The sequence below is a fragment of the Melopsittacus undulatus genome, chromosome 8 (genome assembly GCF_012275295.1).
Source record: "Melopsittacus undulatus isolate bMelUnd1 chromosome 8, bMelUnd1.mat.Z, whole genome shotgun sequence".
Taxonomy (NCBI): Eukaryota; Metazoa; Chordata; class Aves; order Psittaciformes; family Psittaculidae; genus Melopsittacus; species Melopsittacus undulatus.
Window position 1 is genome coordinate 39,017,330 of NC_047534.1, and position 17,512 is coordinate 39,034,841.

The window sequence follows — 17,512 nt, forward strand, 5'->3', positions numbered from 1 at the left end:
AAGAATTCACATTCTTCAAGTGTCGACTTCCTTCTCTGGTTATGGTCAACTGTGCTTTTAAATATTTTTGGATTAAAAATTCCCTGTCTGGATTTAGCATCTGACTTATATACACATGTTCATCCTGTTTAAAATCTTTGACTCAGTGGAAGCATTATGTTGAGTGAGTATATTCTGTAACTAGTAAACGAGAAAATACTTGTGGAATGGGAAAACCTCACAACTCAATTGTAAATTTTTTTCTTATTGTTTTTAATTTGAGAATCCTTTGGTTAGTCAGTGTCAGGTGATGTTGATGGAAGAAGCTCTTCACACTTCAGATGATGACAAAAAAGAACAGGCAGCTTAATGCTTCCAAACTAGGGGTGTGTCAAATCTCTCTCAAGAATGATAAACTCAATAGACTTGTCTATTTTTAACCTCCTGTTCTTTCCTTTTGGCAGACTAATCAGTGTTAGCTGAGCTGTTTCACTGAATGAATCCAAGCGACTGTTACGTTCTGAAATGAACAGCGGACCTTGCAAGAGCATTTCAAGTCTACTTTAATGTATGAAATCACATTTTGAAACACCATGTCAAATGAAGCCAGTTCGGAGCAAAAGCTTTCTACAACAACAGTCAGTTCAGTAGCTGTTCAAGCTGGGGATGCCAGTATTGTTATAGCTGTACTTAAGGTAAGGTAGCAACTGCTGGCATGCCTGTTATTGGCTTTCCACTACTCAGTGATTACTGCTACTTTTAAATGTTCTGTGCAAATGAATAGCTAACATAAAATGATAATGGCAATGTAATTTAATCAGTTAATATTAAATAGAGATTCCTTGGAAGTTAATCCTCTTTTTCTGTTTGCAATTTTTGCTTGTGTTTTTTTGTTTAATAGAATAAATATGTAGGCTCTTAGAGGCAAGGATTTCCTTTCTATTTAGAAAGTAAGAGGTAAATGCAGAGTGTCATGAAAATTTAATAAGCATGATGATATTTTATATTTTCATTATTTCAATTGTAGTTGAGGCTCTTCAAAAGTTATTTTTAAACAGTACTCAACAATATTTTTACATAAGAAATATTCTACCAACTCCATAAATGCAGACTCTATGTCTCTTTTTGGAGTATTTGATGGGAAAAAAAAATCCTAAACCTGATGAGTACTTATTTTTTGAAAGCTGTGAATTCATATTCCGGTGTGATTTAGTAGAAGTCCTTGTGTACATACAGATGTGCTTCTAAGCACCTAAAGGCCTGTTTTGTGAGGTGGAATCTGCACTTACAGCTTGCACAAAATTTGGCATGGGGAACAAAGCTGGATGCCTATTTCCTGAATCTCAGCTGGAATTTATTGGCAGTTTGATTCTTTGCTCTCCAGGCAACTTGGAAAACAGCTAGCCTCAGCCACTAGAGTGTCTGTAATGAAAAGTAAGGTGATAAGGAGTTGGGCTGTCACCAAATTAGGGTGATTATTCAGGATGAGCTTACCTCAATTGTGCCAGTGGGAAGGTTCTCTCCTATCAGTTCTCACACTTCCTGGGAGACCATCTGCTGCTGCAGGGGAGTAATTTTGTTGGAAGGAGACTGAAGCTTAGGTTGAAGGCATATATTTTTCTCCTGTGTTCTGTGGGAACCATGCTAGCATCCAGTGACACCAGTTTCCTTCTTTATCACCACCCCCTCTGAGTTATGTTTCTCAGACTGTAGCAATTCTGCAAGACAGTGAGGAAAAAATCAGTAAGGCTTTGGGCTGTTGTCAAGCTTCCTTTCTTTTTGTATTGTCCAGGGCACAGTGGTAGATTGCTCTTTGGATTCCTATTCCAAAGCTTATGAAGTGCCACTGCTGCTAGTTGTGCAATTTCTCTCTACATGCAGCATACAGATATGTTGGATCTGTGTGGTAGAAATGAGATTTGGGGTTATTGTTTTTGCATTTGTTGTAATATATTTGTACTTTCTGCCTACCACCACCCCCCAAGTTTCCTTAACTATCTATGCAATCTTCAGCTGAAAGGGAGATGAGTTTGAGAAACCTTTCAGGCTCATTGTGATGTTACTCTTCACAGCCAAAACAAAATCACAGTACCTAATGGATAAGACTACAGTGTGAGATTTTAATACCTGTTTCACATGAAGGGAAGTTCATGTTGTATCCTCTGTATCTTCATTCTGCAACTGTATAAATTTCCTGTATACATACTCTATGTCTCTTGTATGTACATATACTGTATACAAGTCTGTGGTTTCTAAAGGCTGTAATTGTTTGCTTATTACAGTGTGGAAAATGGGTGAAGCTTCAGCTGGCTGAATCAACACCAAATTTGTTAGAAATTGGCAGCAACCAAGATGAGACAAAAAAGCTCCTGCAAGATCATGAATACCTCCTAGCTAAACTTAAGGTAAAATGTGGTAAAACCACACAAAAATGCATCTTGTCATTGTAATTCCAGTAGAACAGTTGACATAGCCGCCTGAGCCTCCTGTTGCAATGTAAAGTAAAGCTAAACTCCACATAAAAAAAAAGTATGTTCTGTCTTTGCCAGAGGAACTGATCAAAATCAGGCATCTGCACTGGAAAAATATGCTGTCAATTACTGTTTTCTGGCAACAGCAGTAAAGATATGCTGTTTCTTCCACTTTATGCATCACTGTCAAGTCAAGTGAAGAATTTCTATAGCCCTCAGTAACTGCTAAATATGATGAAATGTTTTGGGGTTTTTTATTGTTAACAAATTGTTAAATTTTTATTTTTTAAATTATTGTTAAACTTTATTTATATGTTTATTGTTTACTTTTTATTTAAATGTTTTTTTTAGTTCTGCAATGTTACAAAAAGTTTGATTTGTTCACAACAACTATAAACACAAATAAACTCATTATGTGAAGCAGATATTCTAGGCACATTTATATCGAATATTAGTTGATGTGATTTATGGTAAGAGTGATATTGTAACATTAAATATTGCTTATCTTGAGCTAGGAAGATTTTACCTAAGTAAAAGACCTAAATTCAGATTTTAACATTCTTAGAGCAAATTATAACAGGGGCATTTGTACAAGGAGGGACGTGCATGTCCCTGAATTTTTTTAAATGTGGATATTTGACACTGAGAAGAGTCTAAGGCATATAAGAAATTTTGTTTTCATGTTTTCGTAGAGCAGATTGACTTCCTATATGAAGACAAATAAATTCTTCTAAAATCTTGAAGCTCTGCACAGCAACTTATTAGATTCCATCTTTCTCTTTTTTCTGTGTTTTTTTTTTTTTTTTAAGATTACAAAAATACCAGATCTGAAAGGTCAAACATGATCTGGAGAGAATCAAGTATATTTGATTTAATACTAGTGACTGTGCTTACCATTCATTATAAATCTCAGGCATATGTGAGGTAATTTAATACAATATATGGAGAATGTAATCTAATATGGTGCATAGTGTGGTTTTTTGAAAAGTATGAACAGTAGCATTACCAAAAAACCCTACATACCCAGAAATCCCACCAAAAACCAAAAGAACAATGAAACTATGAACAACAACAATAAAGCAATAAAGTCTTCTCTGTGGACTCCAACTTGAAATATTTGTATTAAATCTTTAAACTTTAAATTTTGGAAATATTTCTTTTATTTTAAAAAATATTTTAATAGTAGGGAAAAAAATCCCAAAGCATTTAATGTTCTCTGATGCTCATTCAGATGTTGGACTTTTTATTCCTATTAGCCTAGATCCATGGAATCTTAAGTTTATTTTTCATTTAACAGTGTTTACGTGGGTTTTTTTTCTCACAACAGAAGTAAAATAATAAAACAAAACCAAATAGTTAATATTGACGAAAATGCTAATTTTTTCACTCATACTTATGAAGTCTTGTGACTGAATGCTTGAACCTAGATGACTGATCTTTATTTGGATCCCTGAAGCTTAATAGCGTTTATCAGATCAGAAAATTGATTATGTATGAACTGTTAAAGAATGCTTGTCATCAAAATTTATTAGGAGCAAATGCTAATAATTTAATGTTTTATACCTGCAGTGCTTGCAAAATTCACAGGTTAATGAACAAACTATAAAAGGGTTAAGTTTAAAATATCTGGGTTTTGCCCAATAATTTACAATGTACAATAAGAGGACTGCAGTGTCATTGTAACTCATACTGACCGAGCATTTTGCAGCCATGACCCTTTGCCTTACAGTAAACTATTAACACTTGTCAGTAATTACTCAGTCTAATTCTAAAGTTACTAAATCCACTTGTCAAAAGTTTTTACAAGAATCATTCCTAGTCTTTGAAGTACTGATTGTAGTATTTTTCACCACTTAGCATTTGTTAATGAATTATTCATTAGTTATGTGAAGACAGATTGAGGTAGTAATGTTTCTGTCTTCAGTTTTTATAGACATAAAGATTTAGTTTCTCGTGAGAAGGTTAAAAAAAGTGTTTTGAAATGTGGGCAGGAGAGGGGTTGAAAGATGACATAATTGCGGTTGTTAGGTGGCCTTGTTTTGTCCAATATATACAGTTCTAGTTGATTTTTTGCTCTTAATGAGCAACATGATATTGTTAATCTTAACAATAATTAATTACACAAATACATGAACATTCTCCCAGCTGCAGTCTTATCCAGTTTGTAATTCTTCCGTATCAGTTAGAAGTTTGTTGTCCTGACTGACTCTATCAGTGATAGTCTGTGGCAGTTTATAACATATTTATTTTCCTCTTAATTAGATCTTTTTATTTGGAATGGATTATAAATAGCCTAAAAAAAGGTAAAGATGAAGCTAAGGTCTTGTGCGCAAGTAAAATTTGTTCCAGTTATGTGATAACATTGTGGTATTTTAACTCTTACAGGCAACTGTAATAATGCTCATAGCATATAGTATATTACAAATATTCTATTAGATCTTACTGTCACATATGACAATTAAGACTTCCATAACATAAATTATGAATATCCATTAAAAAGAATTTAATTCAAAAGTGCATTTATTACATTTTCTATTTATATTGATGGCTATCTGAATTGTTTCAATGATTAACCTAGTATGAATTTGAAAATTTGCTAAATGCCATATTAGTTTCATTTGTTTTTTAGCAGTCTAACTTTTCAAAGTAAGAAGATTAGTTAATTATAGCAAAAAGCAAGAAGTGTATTTTTTTTCCTAGTGTACTTTATTAAAAAAAGTGAAGATGGAATCCTTCAGTTTTTAATCTTGAAACTATAGTTTTTATAAGTAGAAAACAGTGTAATTAAGAATTTCTCTTCTTGGATCCTCAGAAAATGGATTGATTTTTCAGTCACCTGAATGTGAAGAGTGAGGTAGATTTGAATTGTTTTTCTGTTTCTCTTTTATTGTTGCATTTAGAAACATGCAAATTCATGTTTCCTGACAGATACCAATACTGGATACGCATATGCTTAAGCTGGTTAGCTCAATCCAAATCTAAGCATTTGAGCACAACAGGCAAAAATTCCTGAACAAGCAAGCAATTATTTGAACATGAAACTAGTCCTGCTTAAAGGACTAAATACATCTTTTGAAGCAGTGCTGAAGAGCTATAGACTTTTAAAAGATAATTTATATTGACATGCTGGCATTATCCCACGTTATTTTGCAAACTCATTCTTTGTTTTCATCATCCTTTTTCTTATTAGCTTCAATGTTTATGTGCATAAGAGAGAGGCTAGGTCACATTTTAATTCAGCAGATTTGTTTATTTTAATAGAAATTCTTTTTGCAGACAGGAAGTGGACACTCAATTTGCATTCTAGGGACATGGTTTAATAGCAGACTTGTCAGTATTAGGTTTATAGTTGGACTTCATGATCTTGAAGGCCTTTTCTAACCTAAAAAATCCTATGTCTCTATTCTCATCCCAGTATATATATCTTGTAAATTATAATCAAAATATTCAGGCCAGATTCTTTCATTGCCTTCATACCGTGAGGATTCACAGGCATTAGTTAAGGACTAAATCTTGCACAGTGATCAGTTTATAGTACCTGTCATACTAGAGGAAAAGAAATGTAATCCAGCTCTCTGTTCCAAGTAATTGCTTTTGAGTTAGCAATGCTAACAAGTTAATAAAGTGACTGGTCTTTCACTCAGTAAGGTAGATGTTATTTTAAAGGGTAATAGGAACAGAATTTGAACAAGAGTTTAATGAGAGAGCAGTAATTTTTAGTACATTCCTTTACTGCTTTTAATTTCAGAAATTATTCTGAACATCGTGAACATTCAAATTCTGAAAAGGTTCAGAATTATTTTGATAAAAACTGGTGTGGATACCTTAGTGTATTATGAAAAAACATATTCAAAATAGTTTCCATTGATAAAAATCACACTATCACACTTATTACTGATTTAAATTTATCCCACTGTATTTGGTAATTTGGAACATCCTGCTATTTTCATAAAAAGCAGAATAAGAGTTTTGAAAATGTTCTGATTCAGAAATGTATGGATTAGGAAACAGACGTTATTGTTAAAAGAGTTCAAAGTATAAATGCTGAAGAGGAAATAGTAAAACTGAGACTAAACAAAAACCATGTACATGATATTTACAACATTGAGTTAAAATCCCTTTCAGTGTTGATTTTTTTTTATATGTATAATATTGATGTCCTTTATAGTAGAAATTATTCATTTTTGTTGAATTGTCATACTGACTGCTAGTGTCCAGAAGATTATTGAAACTTGTTTAGCAGCTAGAATTTAAGAGGTAAACTTAGTTTTGTTCAGTGATGCCTAATTGATCAGGAAAATTCATATATTCTTGTCATTTGTTTTAGGAAAGCTTACAGATTTCTTTTCCTTTGGACATAAAATTGTTTGTAAGTGTTAAAGAATTGCATATTATTTTGTAATTGATGAATCCATGTGACAAGTCTAGATGCTGCCAACACAAGTATTCATTGTTGCAGGTTCCATCGACTAACCTAAAATGTTTCTTTCAAGCATAGTTTACAAATATAAATGCTTCCAGCTTTGGAATCATAGCCCTTTTTCTCTGTGATTTGACCCTTCAGTAGTCTCAAATAATAAGTTCTCATTTTAAACTAATATATGCTGTTTCTGTTTTGCTAAATTAGATCATCATCAGCAGTAAATTTTGTAGAAAACATCAACTTCTGTGATTTCACACAAATCTCCTTCCCAACATTTGCTCCATCCTTGCTTAGATGACCTTTAGCAGGTTTATATGTTCTGGAAATTGAAATATATGTATATGTATGTTCTGATGTCTCATTCATCACAATAAAAAAAAAACAATGTAGGAAGAGACAAAGTTGTCACAAGGTAAAATCATATTGATTGCATTATACATACATGTTTCTTCTGTTCCCCATAATTCAGTTGTTTCCAACAGAAGCCTTATCTGGAGATAAAATCTTAATGTTTGAATCTCTCAATTTTCATGTTTTCTATACCATTAAAAGAGAAAAAAAAAAGGAAAAGAAAAAAGAAAAGACTGCATGTGTGGATGTGTTGCCATGCTTTTGGCTATGACAATGATAAACAACAGAATTCTTGATTTGCTTCCAAAGGTCTGGTTTTTATCATGAGACTGTGGTAAAACCTCTACAAACCAGAAATAAACCTAGCCAATAAACTTAAGTTTAAAACTAACACTGTTATTAATTTGGCTCATAAGTCTGAATATTGCTCCTAATTATTTTATTTATTTCAATTCACAGAGCATAAATTGCCAAATGGCAATATATATGCTAATATCCAACTAAAACAATTAGAAAAATCTATTCTTCAAAAAGAAATAATATAATATGCTCATATTTTATGTTTGGTATCTTTTAAATAAGTCAGTTATTTCAAGTAAAATCATTTTCATTTTGCTTACTTTTCAGTAAATTTGTTATGGAAGAGATAATATGTTAATATCTTCTGTATTATTTGCAGTTAATTATTTGAGGTGCCCAACAGTACAATTAGCAACAAAGTTTGGCTTCATTTTCATCATAAAGTTGAGCTGAGTTTTGCAAGTGATTTGAAAAAAAGAAAGAAGTGTAATTGTAAGATTTAATGAATATTTTTTTCGATGTTATGTCAGCTGACTCGTCAGGTTCGATATTTGCATAAACAAAATTCCCACTGAAATAGTATTTGTCTCAAAATAGTTTGACTCCTTTCTGAGCTTCAAGTTAGCAGCTATTTGTGTTCTGTAATTTCAGCACTAGCTATAAAAAACGTTAATTTTTATCAGCATCTCTTTGAAGTGGACAATTTATACCTCTGAAAATTCCAAGGTACAATTTTCACTGTAAGAATCTGAAGCTAGACCTTTGTATTATGTAAAACGTAAGCTTATATGTGAAATTTTGCCCAAAATAATAATAAAGAGAAATATAGGGAAAGATGAACAAAAGAAACCACTGAGCAAGATCACAATTTAAAGTGAGATAATTTTACAATTATGAGACAAATATGTGATTCACTCTCATATGTGAGTCTGCACAAACAGTTTTACAAATGTTTTTTAGGAAATAATGACAGAAATGGATGAGAAAAGGAACAAAAGGCAGAGTTTTTTTTTAAGTTCTCTCCTTCCAGAGCAATCCAATATCCAGCTGTGATGAGAATATTTCTTGTTTGGAACAATCTGGTGATGAACCACATCATGATATGGTGAAACTGAAATGAACCTGATTGTGAAAGGAAAAGGGTCAGAAGGAAGCAAATGAACTTCAGTAGTATAATAACTGGAATGATATGAAGTTCAACAGTCCAAATATCAGGTTGTGAAGTTAAAGTAAATAGCAGGTGTTTCTGTTGCCGCTTTAAGTTTACTCCCTGATTGTGGAACAAATATTAACCACCATGGCTGTGGAAAGAGAATTGGGAAGCATGAGTAGAAATTTAGATTTCTGGTCATCTATATTGAAAAAAGCCAACATGAAACTGAAGGTAGATGACTAGTAGGGATATCAAAGGGAAGAATATAATCTAATTTCTTATTGTAGATCATCTTATTTCTTAGTGTTGACTAAGAAAATGTTTTGTTTGGATTAGCAAAAAGTCTGAGATTCTCATAGATATATTGAATGGGTAAACACCCCAGGAAAGCAGCTTGTTAAATTCAAGGCCACTGCTGGCGTAGGAATATAAATGGAGATCACTGAAAATGTAGGTTGGAAAAAATTCCTAACTGTCAAAGCAATGTCTCAAAATAGATTTTTCAATAGGAATAGAAAGGGCAAAAATACTAGGTGATTTGCAACAAGAAATATTTGTAAAAAGGACTTTATGAAATTATTGTTTCTAAGACCCAGGGGGCTGAATTGATGACAGAGGTCTTACGAGGTTGAAAAATTATGGATCTTTGCTTTATTAAAGTTCTTAATTTCTGATTGTACTATAGCTAATAATTTAAATCTCTGTTGTTCATGTTGACATGAGCTACCAAAGACTGAATTTTAGTTATGAATTAGATTGATTAAGGAGCTGCTGCCTGTTTAAGAAGAAATATTGGATAGTATTTCAGAGATAAAAAGCTTATTTTATGATGACTGGATTTGGAAAGAATCAGAGTGTAATCAATATTCTCTATGAAGTTATGACTGTACCTAAAAAAATTCCAAATTATTTTGAAATGAAAAATGTAAATATTTTAACATGAACAGGAATATGCTCTTTTGCAATGAGACTAGTAGAATTAAGTTTTGTAGGAGTCTGCTACTCATGAAAATCTGAGTGTAAGTACAGAATTTGACCTATTTTTAATTTGTATATTTGTATCTAATACTTTTTGCTTCAGTTCTATGATATGCTCATTGTAATTCTGTGGTATGCTATTTGAGCATTTTTAATTTTAGCTAGGCCCAGAGTATAAAATTGTAGTAGCTTTGTACCAAAATATAATGGCCCCAGTGTTCCTTAGTACTGCTCCCTTCAAGCTACTAGTGCCCTTTTTTAGTATAGTGAATACAGTTGTGTGGAAGTGGAAATGCAAAAACATCTCCCATGGAAATTGAAATTGGTTTGCAGTGCTTAAAACAGTGCTTTACTGATACATCTTTGCTGAGACCAGCAGAAACTGAATGTTTGTAGAAACTCCTTTTTTTGTCTACCTGCTAGGCATCCCTTCTTTGTCATGCTTCAGACCAGCTTCTTAAAGCCCAAAGAGAAACATACCATTCCATTCTTCAGTACTTATAGGGAGTGAAAGTTCATAAAAAGAATCAACATATGAAACGAAAAAATGCTATGGACAGGACATGTTCATATCACATAATTGCTACCTTGAGAAATAACAATAACACACACTCAGAGCTGGATGGGATGGATGATTTTTTTTTTCTTCCCTCCCCCTGTTAACACTGGAAAAATAAAATAGTCACAAGACTAGACTTTTCCAGGAAAAAATATCATTACAAATTTGGGTTTGCTCTATTGAAACAGTAAATATATTTTTAATGCATTTATTGAGAAATCATGCCAAAATGGGAAACTGAAACACCTAATTGAAAAAAACTATTGAAATGAAATTAAGGAATCACTGGAAAAAATGTAAAAGTTAATTCAATTAAAAACCCTACCACAGCAAAATTCAGGTTTCTGTGAAATATTTTGCTTTCCATTAGTCATCATTTTTTGATGGAAATACACGTTTTTACTCTAAGTTTACATCTAGGACAAGAGACAAGATTTGGAAAAAAAGAAATTCTAATGAGATATTATGTAAAAAAGAAGTTTACCTATGAAGTTGGTTTAATTCTGGAACAGATTGTGCAAAGAAGTTCTGGAATTCCCTTCTGGAATTTCTATTGTTGGAGATATTCAGGACTTCACAGGATAAGTCTTTGAATAACCTGAGCAAGGGGTTGGACAGATGACCTGCAGAGTCCCTTCCAACATTAATTGTTCTATGATCCTGTGTTGATAAAAGCTCATATTCCAAAGCTGAAAAGTGTAATACCAGAAATACCAGTCTACTCCATTGAAAAATAAAATATTTCTGTGTGTAGTGTATAGAAACAAAAATAGTTGTGGATAAATATTTAGAAAGTTCACAGTAACTAATGGCTTTGATAGTTATGGAAAGTATCATTTCAGACTCATGGCAATAAAACCTTAATATAACCATCTAAGAGAACTTCAATAGACCGTCTTATGTACCTGAATTCTTCCTCAACAGAGTAAAGTTTCCTGTGAAATATATTTTTATTTTTGCTTGTCTGTCTTCTCAAAATGCAACTGTATTCAGTTGCTGGGGTAAGAGACAAAATGACAACTGTTTTGATATTATATTGGGAGCTGTTTAAACAAAATAAAGTAGAAAGCTGTTTTAAATGTTTGAAGCATTTTCAATAGGCATTAAAGAAAAAATTGTCTGCATTTCCAAATTTCCATGAATCAGTTATAAAAACTTAAAGGTTAGTACCCATGAACAGTTTTCTAATGTTTGTTTTTGTAGCTTTATGCACACTTCTTGCATTTTATTAAAAGTAGCAGTTTGATTTAACTTTCAAATTTTCTTTGGGTTTGAATTCATCACACAGTAATTGAATAAGAAAAAATAATTACATGAAGCATGACTGATAGTTTTCAAGTTGTCCCTGCTTTCTCTTTTTGTTAGGGATTATGTTCCTCACAGCTAATCAGTTACTGGGAAATATAGCATACTGGTCAGGTACAAATGTTAACTAACAACCTGTTCAGAAAAAAAAGGCTTCTAAAAGAAGAAAATCTGCTTTGGGGACCTGTACTAGTTTTACAATGTCCACCCTGAGTAGTTAGGAAATCATTAACATTTAAAACATCTTTCTAATATGTTGAAGGTGATATAATATTAGGATAAATGCATGTCTAGTTTTATTTCAAAATATAAAACAGGCAGCTCTTTAAAAGGTTGGCCAAGAAATTCCAAATGGAGCTACCTCAGATACCACCTGTTTTTCCACTGTATATTCAGGAAGCTGTGAAAGTGGTATAATAATTTGTGGAAAATAGCTACTAGTTACATGCAAGCTGTGTTTGAAAGTCTGAAAATATTTTACCTTTTTTTTTTTATGTGTCAGCATTAAGCCCATGACAACTATTTATTTTCAATGATATATATTAAGATGGTGACAGTAAAAAAACTATCAGTATCACATACTCATTTAATTCCTGTTATAGTAGTTACAGGGCTGGTCCAGTATGTCAAGAAAATCTCATGCTGGATAATTAATGAGTTCTGTTACTTTAATAGAGTTTTTGTGCATGTAACTGTTTTATGCTTCAGTAAGACACAAACATAATAATGGCTTCCCTCAGTGCTTTGCTTCATCAGCTTTTCATCCAGTAGTATTTAAAGGGCTATTTTAGAACTAGCATTTATTTTTTTTTTAGACATGTTTATAATGTTTGACAACTGCTCTCTCAACCTGTTCTCTACCCTTTCATGCCAATGCAATTCAGGGACAAAATAATATGAAGTAATTGTTACTGCACTCAAAATTCACTGGAAGAAAATAAAAATGTCTCATGCTACATAGAAAATAAAACCTCCCTATATATATTCATTAATTTATGAACAGAGGCTATCAATTAATTTCTTCTGTGATATATTTTTTTATTAAACAGAGGCTGTGAGTATCTTATCTTGGAGATATGGTATTTTAGTGGTACATGTATGGATACTCAAAAAATATATGTTTTACAGGGTCTTCCTTATTTATTTTCATGAACCAGCTTCTTAGTATGTTTTTTTTTTTCCTGATGATTCAAACATCCATCATGAGTGTGAAAGTGATTTCATTGCTATTACACAAGCGTGAAAATACGCTGAGGACCAAATTCAGTTTATAGTCACAGCTATTCATGATGAAGTAAACTCAGATCCTGAGTTTTAAATGGTGATGGGAGAGATCTGTGGAACGTCACATTTCCCAGGGCATGTGGTAATCTTTTGAATTTCCTTCTTGAATGTCAGTCTTCTGAAGCCCAGACACAGCCGAAAGTTATCTTTAGGCCTCTTTCCTGCCTGCCTGTCAAAGGGCAGCATAATTCCCATCTTCCTACTGCTGGGGTTTGTTGTTGTTTTTAGTTTGTTTTTTTGTGTGTGTGGGAGGTTTTTTTTGGTTTGTTGTTGTTGTTTTGTTTTGTTTGTTTTTGTGGTATCTTCAGATGCCTTCATTTATCAGTAGTGAAGCTACAGAAAAAAATGAAATCCATAAAACATTTATTTTTCCATTTTTATAGCTTTTTAAAAAAATCACATTTTATCTCATAATTAGTGATTCTTCTAGGCTTGTCTTTTTCTAAACCTAAAATAGTGTTAGTGTTGAGTTTGGGTCTTGAGTGCTATTACTTTGAGTAATCTGAGCTGTTAGGAAAGAGTGAAGTCATTCTTCTGTCCTCTAGACAGGCAGAGTTCTAGGCATTTCATGTCATTATATAGTTAGAAAATATATTTGGATGAAATTGCATAGATAAAAAGCAGCATGACGTGGAAAATCCTTTCTTATGTGTCTGAAAGCCTAGTCATATTGTCCTTGACTGTGTCTTCATGGTAACAAAACCATTGTTTTATACTGTGCTTTTACTGGGCTAGCCTTTTAAAATCACCTTGCAAGCAGTGTGGGTGGGTTTTCAAAATATATTTTGATAATCAATAGCTGGGTCTCTTTCAAAGGAAAGGAAATGTCAAATCCTGCCTTTATGTTTATGAAATGTAATGAATAACAGTAACAGTTGGCATTAGAAATAAATTAAAAGACTAAAATACTGTAATGGTATGTAGGTAGTATTTGAAGAGCAACATGTTATAGTTGTGAGCTTAACTACCTATTGGTGAGTGGCTTCAGTTAAAGAAATTGTTCATTAGTATTCCTTGTGGAAAAGCTTAGAATCAAATTTAGTAGCATAATTAGTAAGATGATAAAATAATGGAAGTCTACCAATTTTACTAGCATTCTATAATATGATAGAAATATGACCGCACTATTAATGCGAGTTTGCCTTTGGTGTGTTTGATCTGTTTTTATTGCGAAAATCCTGTTTGTCTGAACTTAACCATCAAGTGGAAAATAAAGGATAGGGCCTGAAAAGATGGTTAAAGAGGCCTTCCAGATGAAATAACTTCTTTCTCCTTCTTAGTATTTTATGGACCATTGGAGATTTCAAGACTTTACGGTGTCATTACAGGGCAGTGAATTCACATCCTTGGGTATTTCTTTCGTTCATCTTTTGTCATGATATTTCTTTTATTCTGCACTTTGGTTTTAAAGCTTCCCCAAGACTTTCACAAGATCTTTTCTTGTAAGTGCTAGAAACTAAGACAAACTCCCTTTAGATCTCTTAGCCAAGTTTCATCCAACACAGATAACACTTGGCAGTTAATACTTGGAGTTTAGCCTGTTTTTGAAGATGAACAAAGAATCAAGGCTTTGCTGACTCTGAAGAGATTGTGTGTATATTTAGGAAAATCCAGTATTACATGACCAAGGTAATTTTTATAGCTTTGACAATATAAAAATAATTGAGAAATAATGAAGCAAACCAGGGAAAGGAAAATTAAGAACAAATCAAAAGAACTGTGTTAAATATTGCAGTGAAAGATGGATTTTTATCTAAAATTTTTATAAGCTCAGTTCATTAACTTATTATTTTGATGAAGCTAGGGTTTAAATTGTATTAGTTGTACAACCACACGTACTGCATTTTAAAAATCATCTTGAGTCCCTCCTCTTCTTTTTTATTTCTAATACTGATTCTGCTGTAGGTAAGACTAAAAACCACCTGCAACAACCTTTAGTTACCTTATCAGCTAGATAAATATTCTTGAATAAAAGCTGACTGAAGTATTTTGGATTAGATTCCCAAGGCCAACTGTTTTTCCTGATCTCATTCTTGTCTCATTGTTATCAATAGCTACATCAGGGTGACGTTATCTGTTCCATGTAAATAGCCTCATTTAAAGTCAAAACATCAATTTAATTGTTAATTAGATTTTGACATAAATACAGAACAGGTAGCATTTGGGGGATTTGAGCTTTTTCTTCTCATATTATGAGGCAACCAGGATGGGGATTCAACAGAACAAAAAGATTTGACAGCAGCATGTCTTGTTCTCTAGAACACTGTTTTTTTTTATCAGATGCTCTTTTTGATGGGTTTGCCACCAAAAAATAGACATGCATTCATGTTGCCAATAATGACTTTTTTATATACTAGAGGAAAAGATGGGTTTGTTGGAGCTGCTTTCATACCTGTTAGTTTTACCCGTTTTCATAGCTGTCTGTACAGCTACATTAAAAAAAAATCATCCTATTTTTTTTATCAAAGAAAGAATGAAAGTTCTACAGTTTATTATACTGTTCTCACAGTACTGCTTTTAAAGAGAATTGATGAGCCTCCTCAGTTCAAGCTGACATCTTTGTGTAGTATACAAGGTCGAGGTATGACTGGAGGTTACAGTTCTGTGTTTAGTTTTCTGCTATTTCCTCTTTTCACTTGGGTATGTCAGGAGAATTTGATGTTTTCCAATTTTGTAAGCATAATTAAAGTTTGTGTTGTAAGAATGAGTTATCATAGATTTTAATTTCCCTAATATAGATTTTTTTTTCCATTATACACTCTGTGATAGCACCTGTAATAACAGCAGAAATTGGCACTTTGTTAATTCATGCTCATGAGAAAACCCAAGATGGAGTAAAAAAAATATAGAACAATTTTTCTGGCACACTAAAGTTTTTTAACATAATCTGGAAATGGTCCAGCAGTTATCTTTCTCATGGTGAGATTAGTAAAGGGAATGAAACACCATAGGATGATTTTCTTGACAGTAAAGTAGTATTATTTTGCAGCTGGCCAGCTTGAATAATGCGGTGAGCTGAACTTGAAACATTGCATGAATACATGCATATGTTCAAACTACTCTTGTCTGGATTGCACTGAAGTCATCACAGACTTATGAGTAAGTTACCTTACAAACTTTTAAGTTTGTAATATCAGGTAAAGTGACATCATGTGAAAGAAAATACAAAATACCTGTTTTGCTACCACTTCCAGAAAGATCTGTGCTTAAGGAGATATAAGCCCATTTGAATCTAAATATTATAGCATGATAAATTTTCTAAACACTGTTTTTAAATGAAATTTCATAAAAGCATTGCATCTTAAGTGGAGATAAAATTCAGTAGCTTGCTATGAAATGTGCAGGAACAGCTACACTCCTTTCCTTTAGGAACTGGAAGTAAAGCAGGAGTAGGAGATCTGTGGGTAGTTTATCAGTTTGTCAGTATCCTGACACACTGGTATGAGCAGAGTGTTTTGGATTCTGTTTACAGGTTTAGTTTTGTAATCATTTATTTATTTTTCTTTCTTAGGCTTTGGAAGACCAGGTATGGGACCTGCTGAATGAAGCAGACAAAGCTGCAGAGGAGAACAAAGAAAAGAGTCAGGTTTATGATGCCATGGCAGAGACCCTTGGGGATGCATGGGATGCCCTCATCATTATGTTAGAGAAGCGACAGGCACTTCTGGAACTTACTTCGGTGTTCTTTGAAAATGCTCTGGAGGTTTGTATGTAAACCAAATGACATTTAATTTGAAACCTCCTATAGATTACAGGTAATTTAAGAAATATTTATGATGTCTCTAAAATGTGTACAGAAAATTACAGTGAAAAATGGAACTGGACAAGCCCCTAAAATATTTAATTCAGTGGCTATGGACATTCTGCAGAATACCTTTTGTTTCTTATGATCCAGATCAGCTGGCATTGAAAAAACTCAGACACCATTGATTGGCCACTGAAGGTTTTACACCTAAATATTCATACAGCTATTGCAGCCATGCAAGCTAAAAATGAGTCTAGCTTGCCAGTCCTTTACTTGAAACTTCCACGTGCAGATGTGCACAAAAGGACAATTGGGAGAACTGGGAGAGCCTGAAGACAGATTTCAGTGTTGTTTGTCCCTGTTTATTAATTTCTGTGTATTTCTTATACTAATTCACTGATATTCAGGGAACTAAAGCAGAGAGGGATTCCATGCCATGCAGGCATGTGTTCACTCTGTGTAGCCTCACATTCAGTTTTACCCACATCTCTGGAGCTTTGAAGAATTTAATAATTTTCCCCTATTATTTTGTTTCTTCAATAGCCTTGTGTCACCTATAAATTACAGAAGCCATTCTACTGCTACCTGTCATAAGAACTCCAAGATCGTCAGTCTAATAATTATCTCATCCTAGCAATGTGTATGATACAAAAAAAATAGTACAGAATTGGCATAAATGTTAATGTGATAAATTCTGTACTATCAAAAGTTAATCTAGTGCAGACTATATTTTTAATTAGGTAGCTGAAATGCCTCTGGAACAGGCTTATATCATTGAACCGAAATGCAGTAGCTGGAGCACAGCACAGATTGCACCTGTTCCATATAGAAGGGATCAAAACATGCAATATAGTTTTAAATAGGAGCTGTTAAAACTTCTTATGGAAAAGCTTTTCTTGAAATGACAGCCTGTGGTTATGGAAATCTTTGTTTTATTGTGATAATCCACAAAACAATTTGATCA

General features: G+C 33.0%; 1 protein-coding gene across 2 annotated transcripts in view; it reads left to right on the forward strand.

Moving 5' to 3' along the window:
• Positions 1-572: 572 nt before the first annotated feature.
• Positions 573-17,512, forward strand: part of CCDC141 (coiled-coil domain containing 141) — an 83,951-nt gene continuing 67,011 nt past the window's right edge. For both annotated transcript variants that reach the window (XM_031052355.2, XM_031052356.2), the window contains exons 1-3: positions 573-674; positions 2,262-2,384; positions 16,315-16,506. In XM_031052355.2, the coding sequence (XP_030908215.2) occupies positions 573-674; positions 2,262-2,384; positions 16,315-16,506 (417 nt within the window). The remainder of the gene's footprint in view (positions 675-2,261; positions 2,385-16,314; positions 16,507-17,512) is intronic.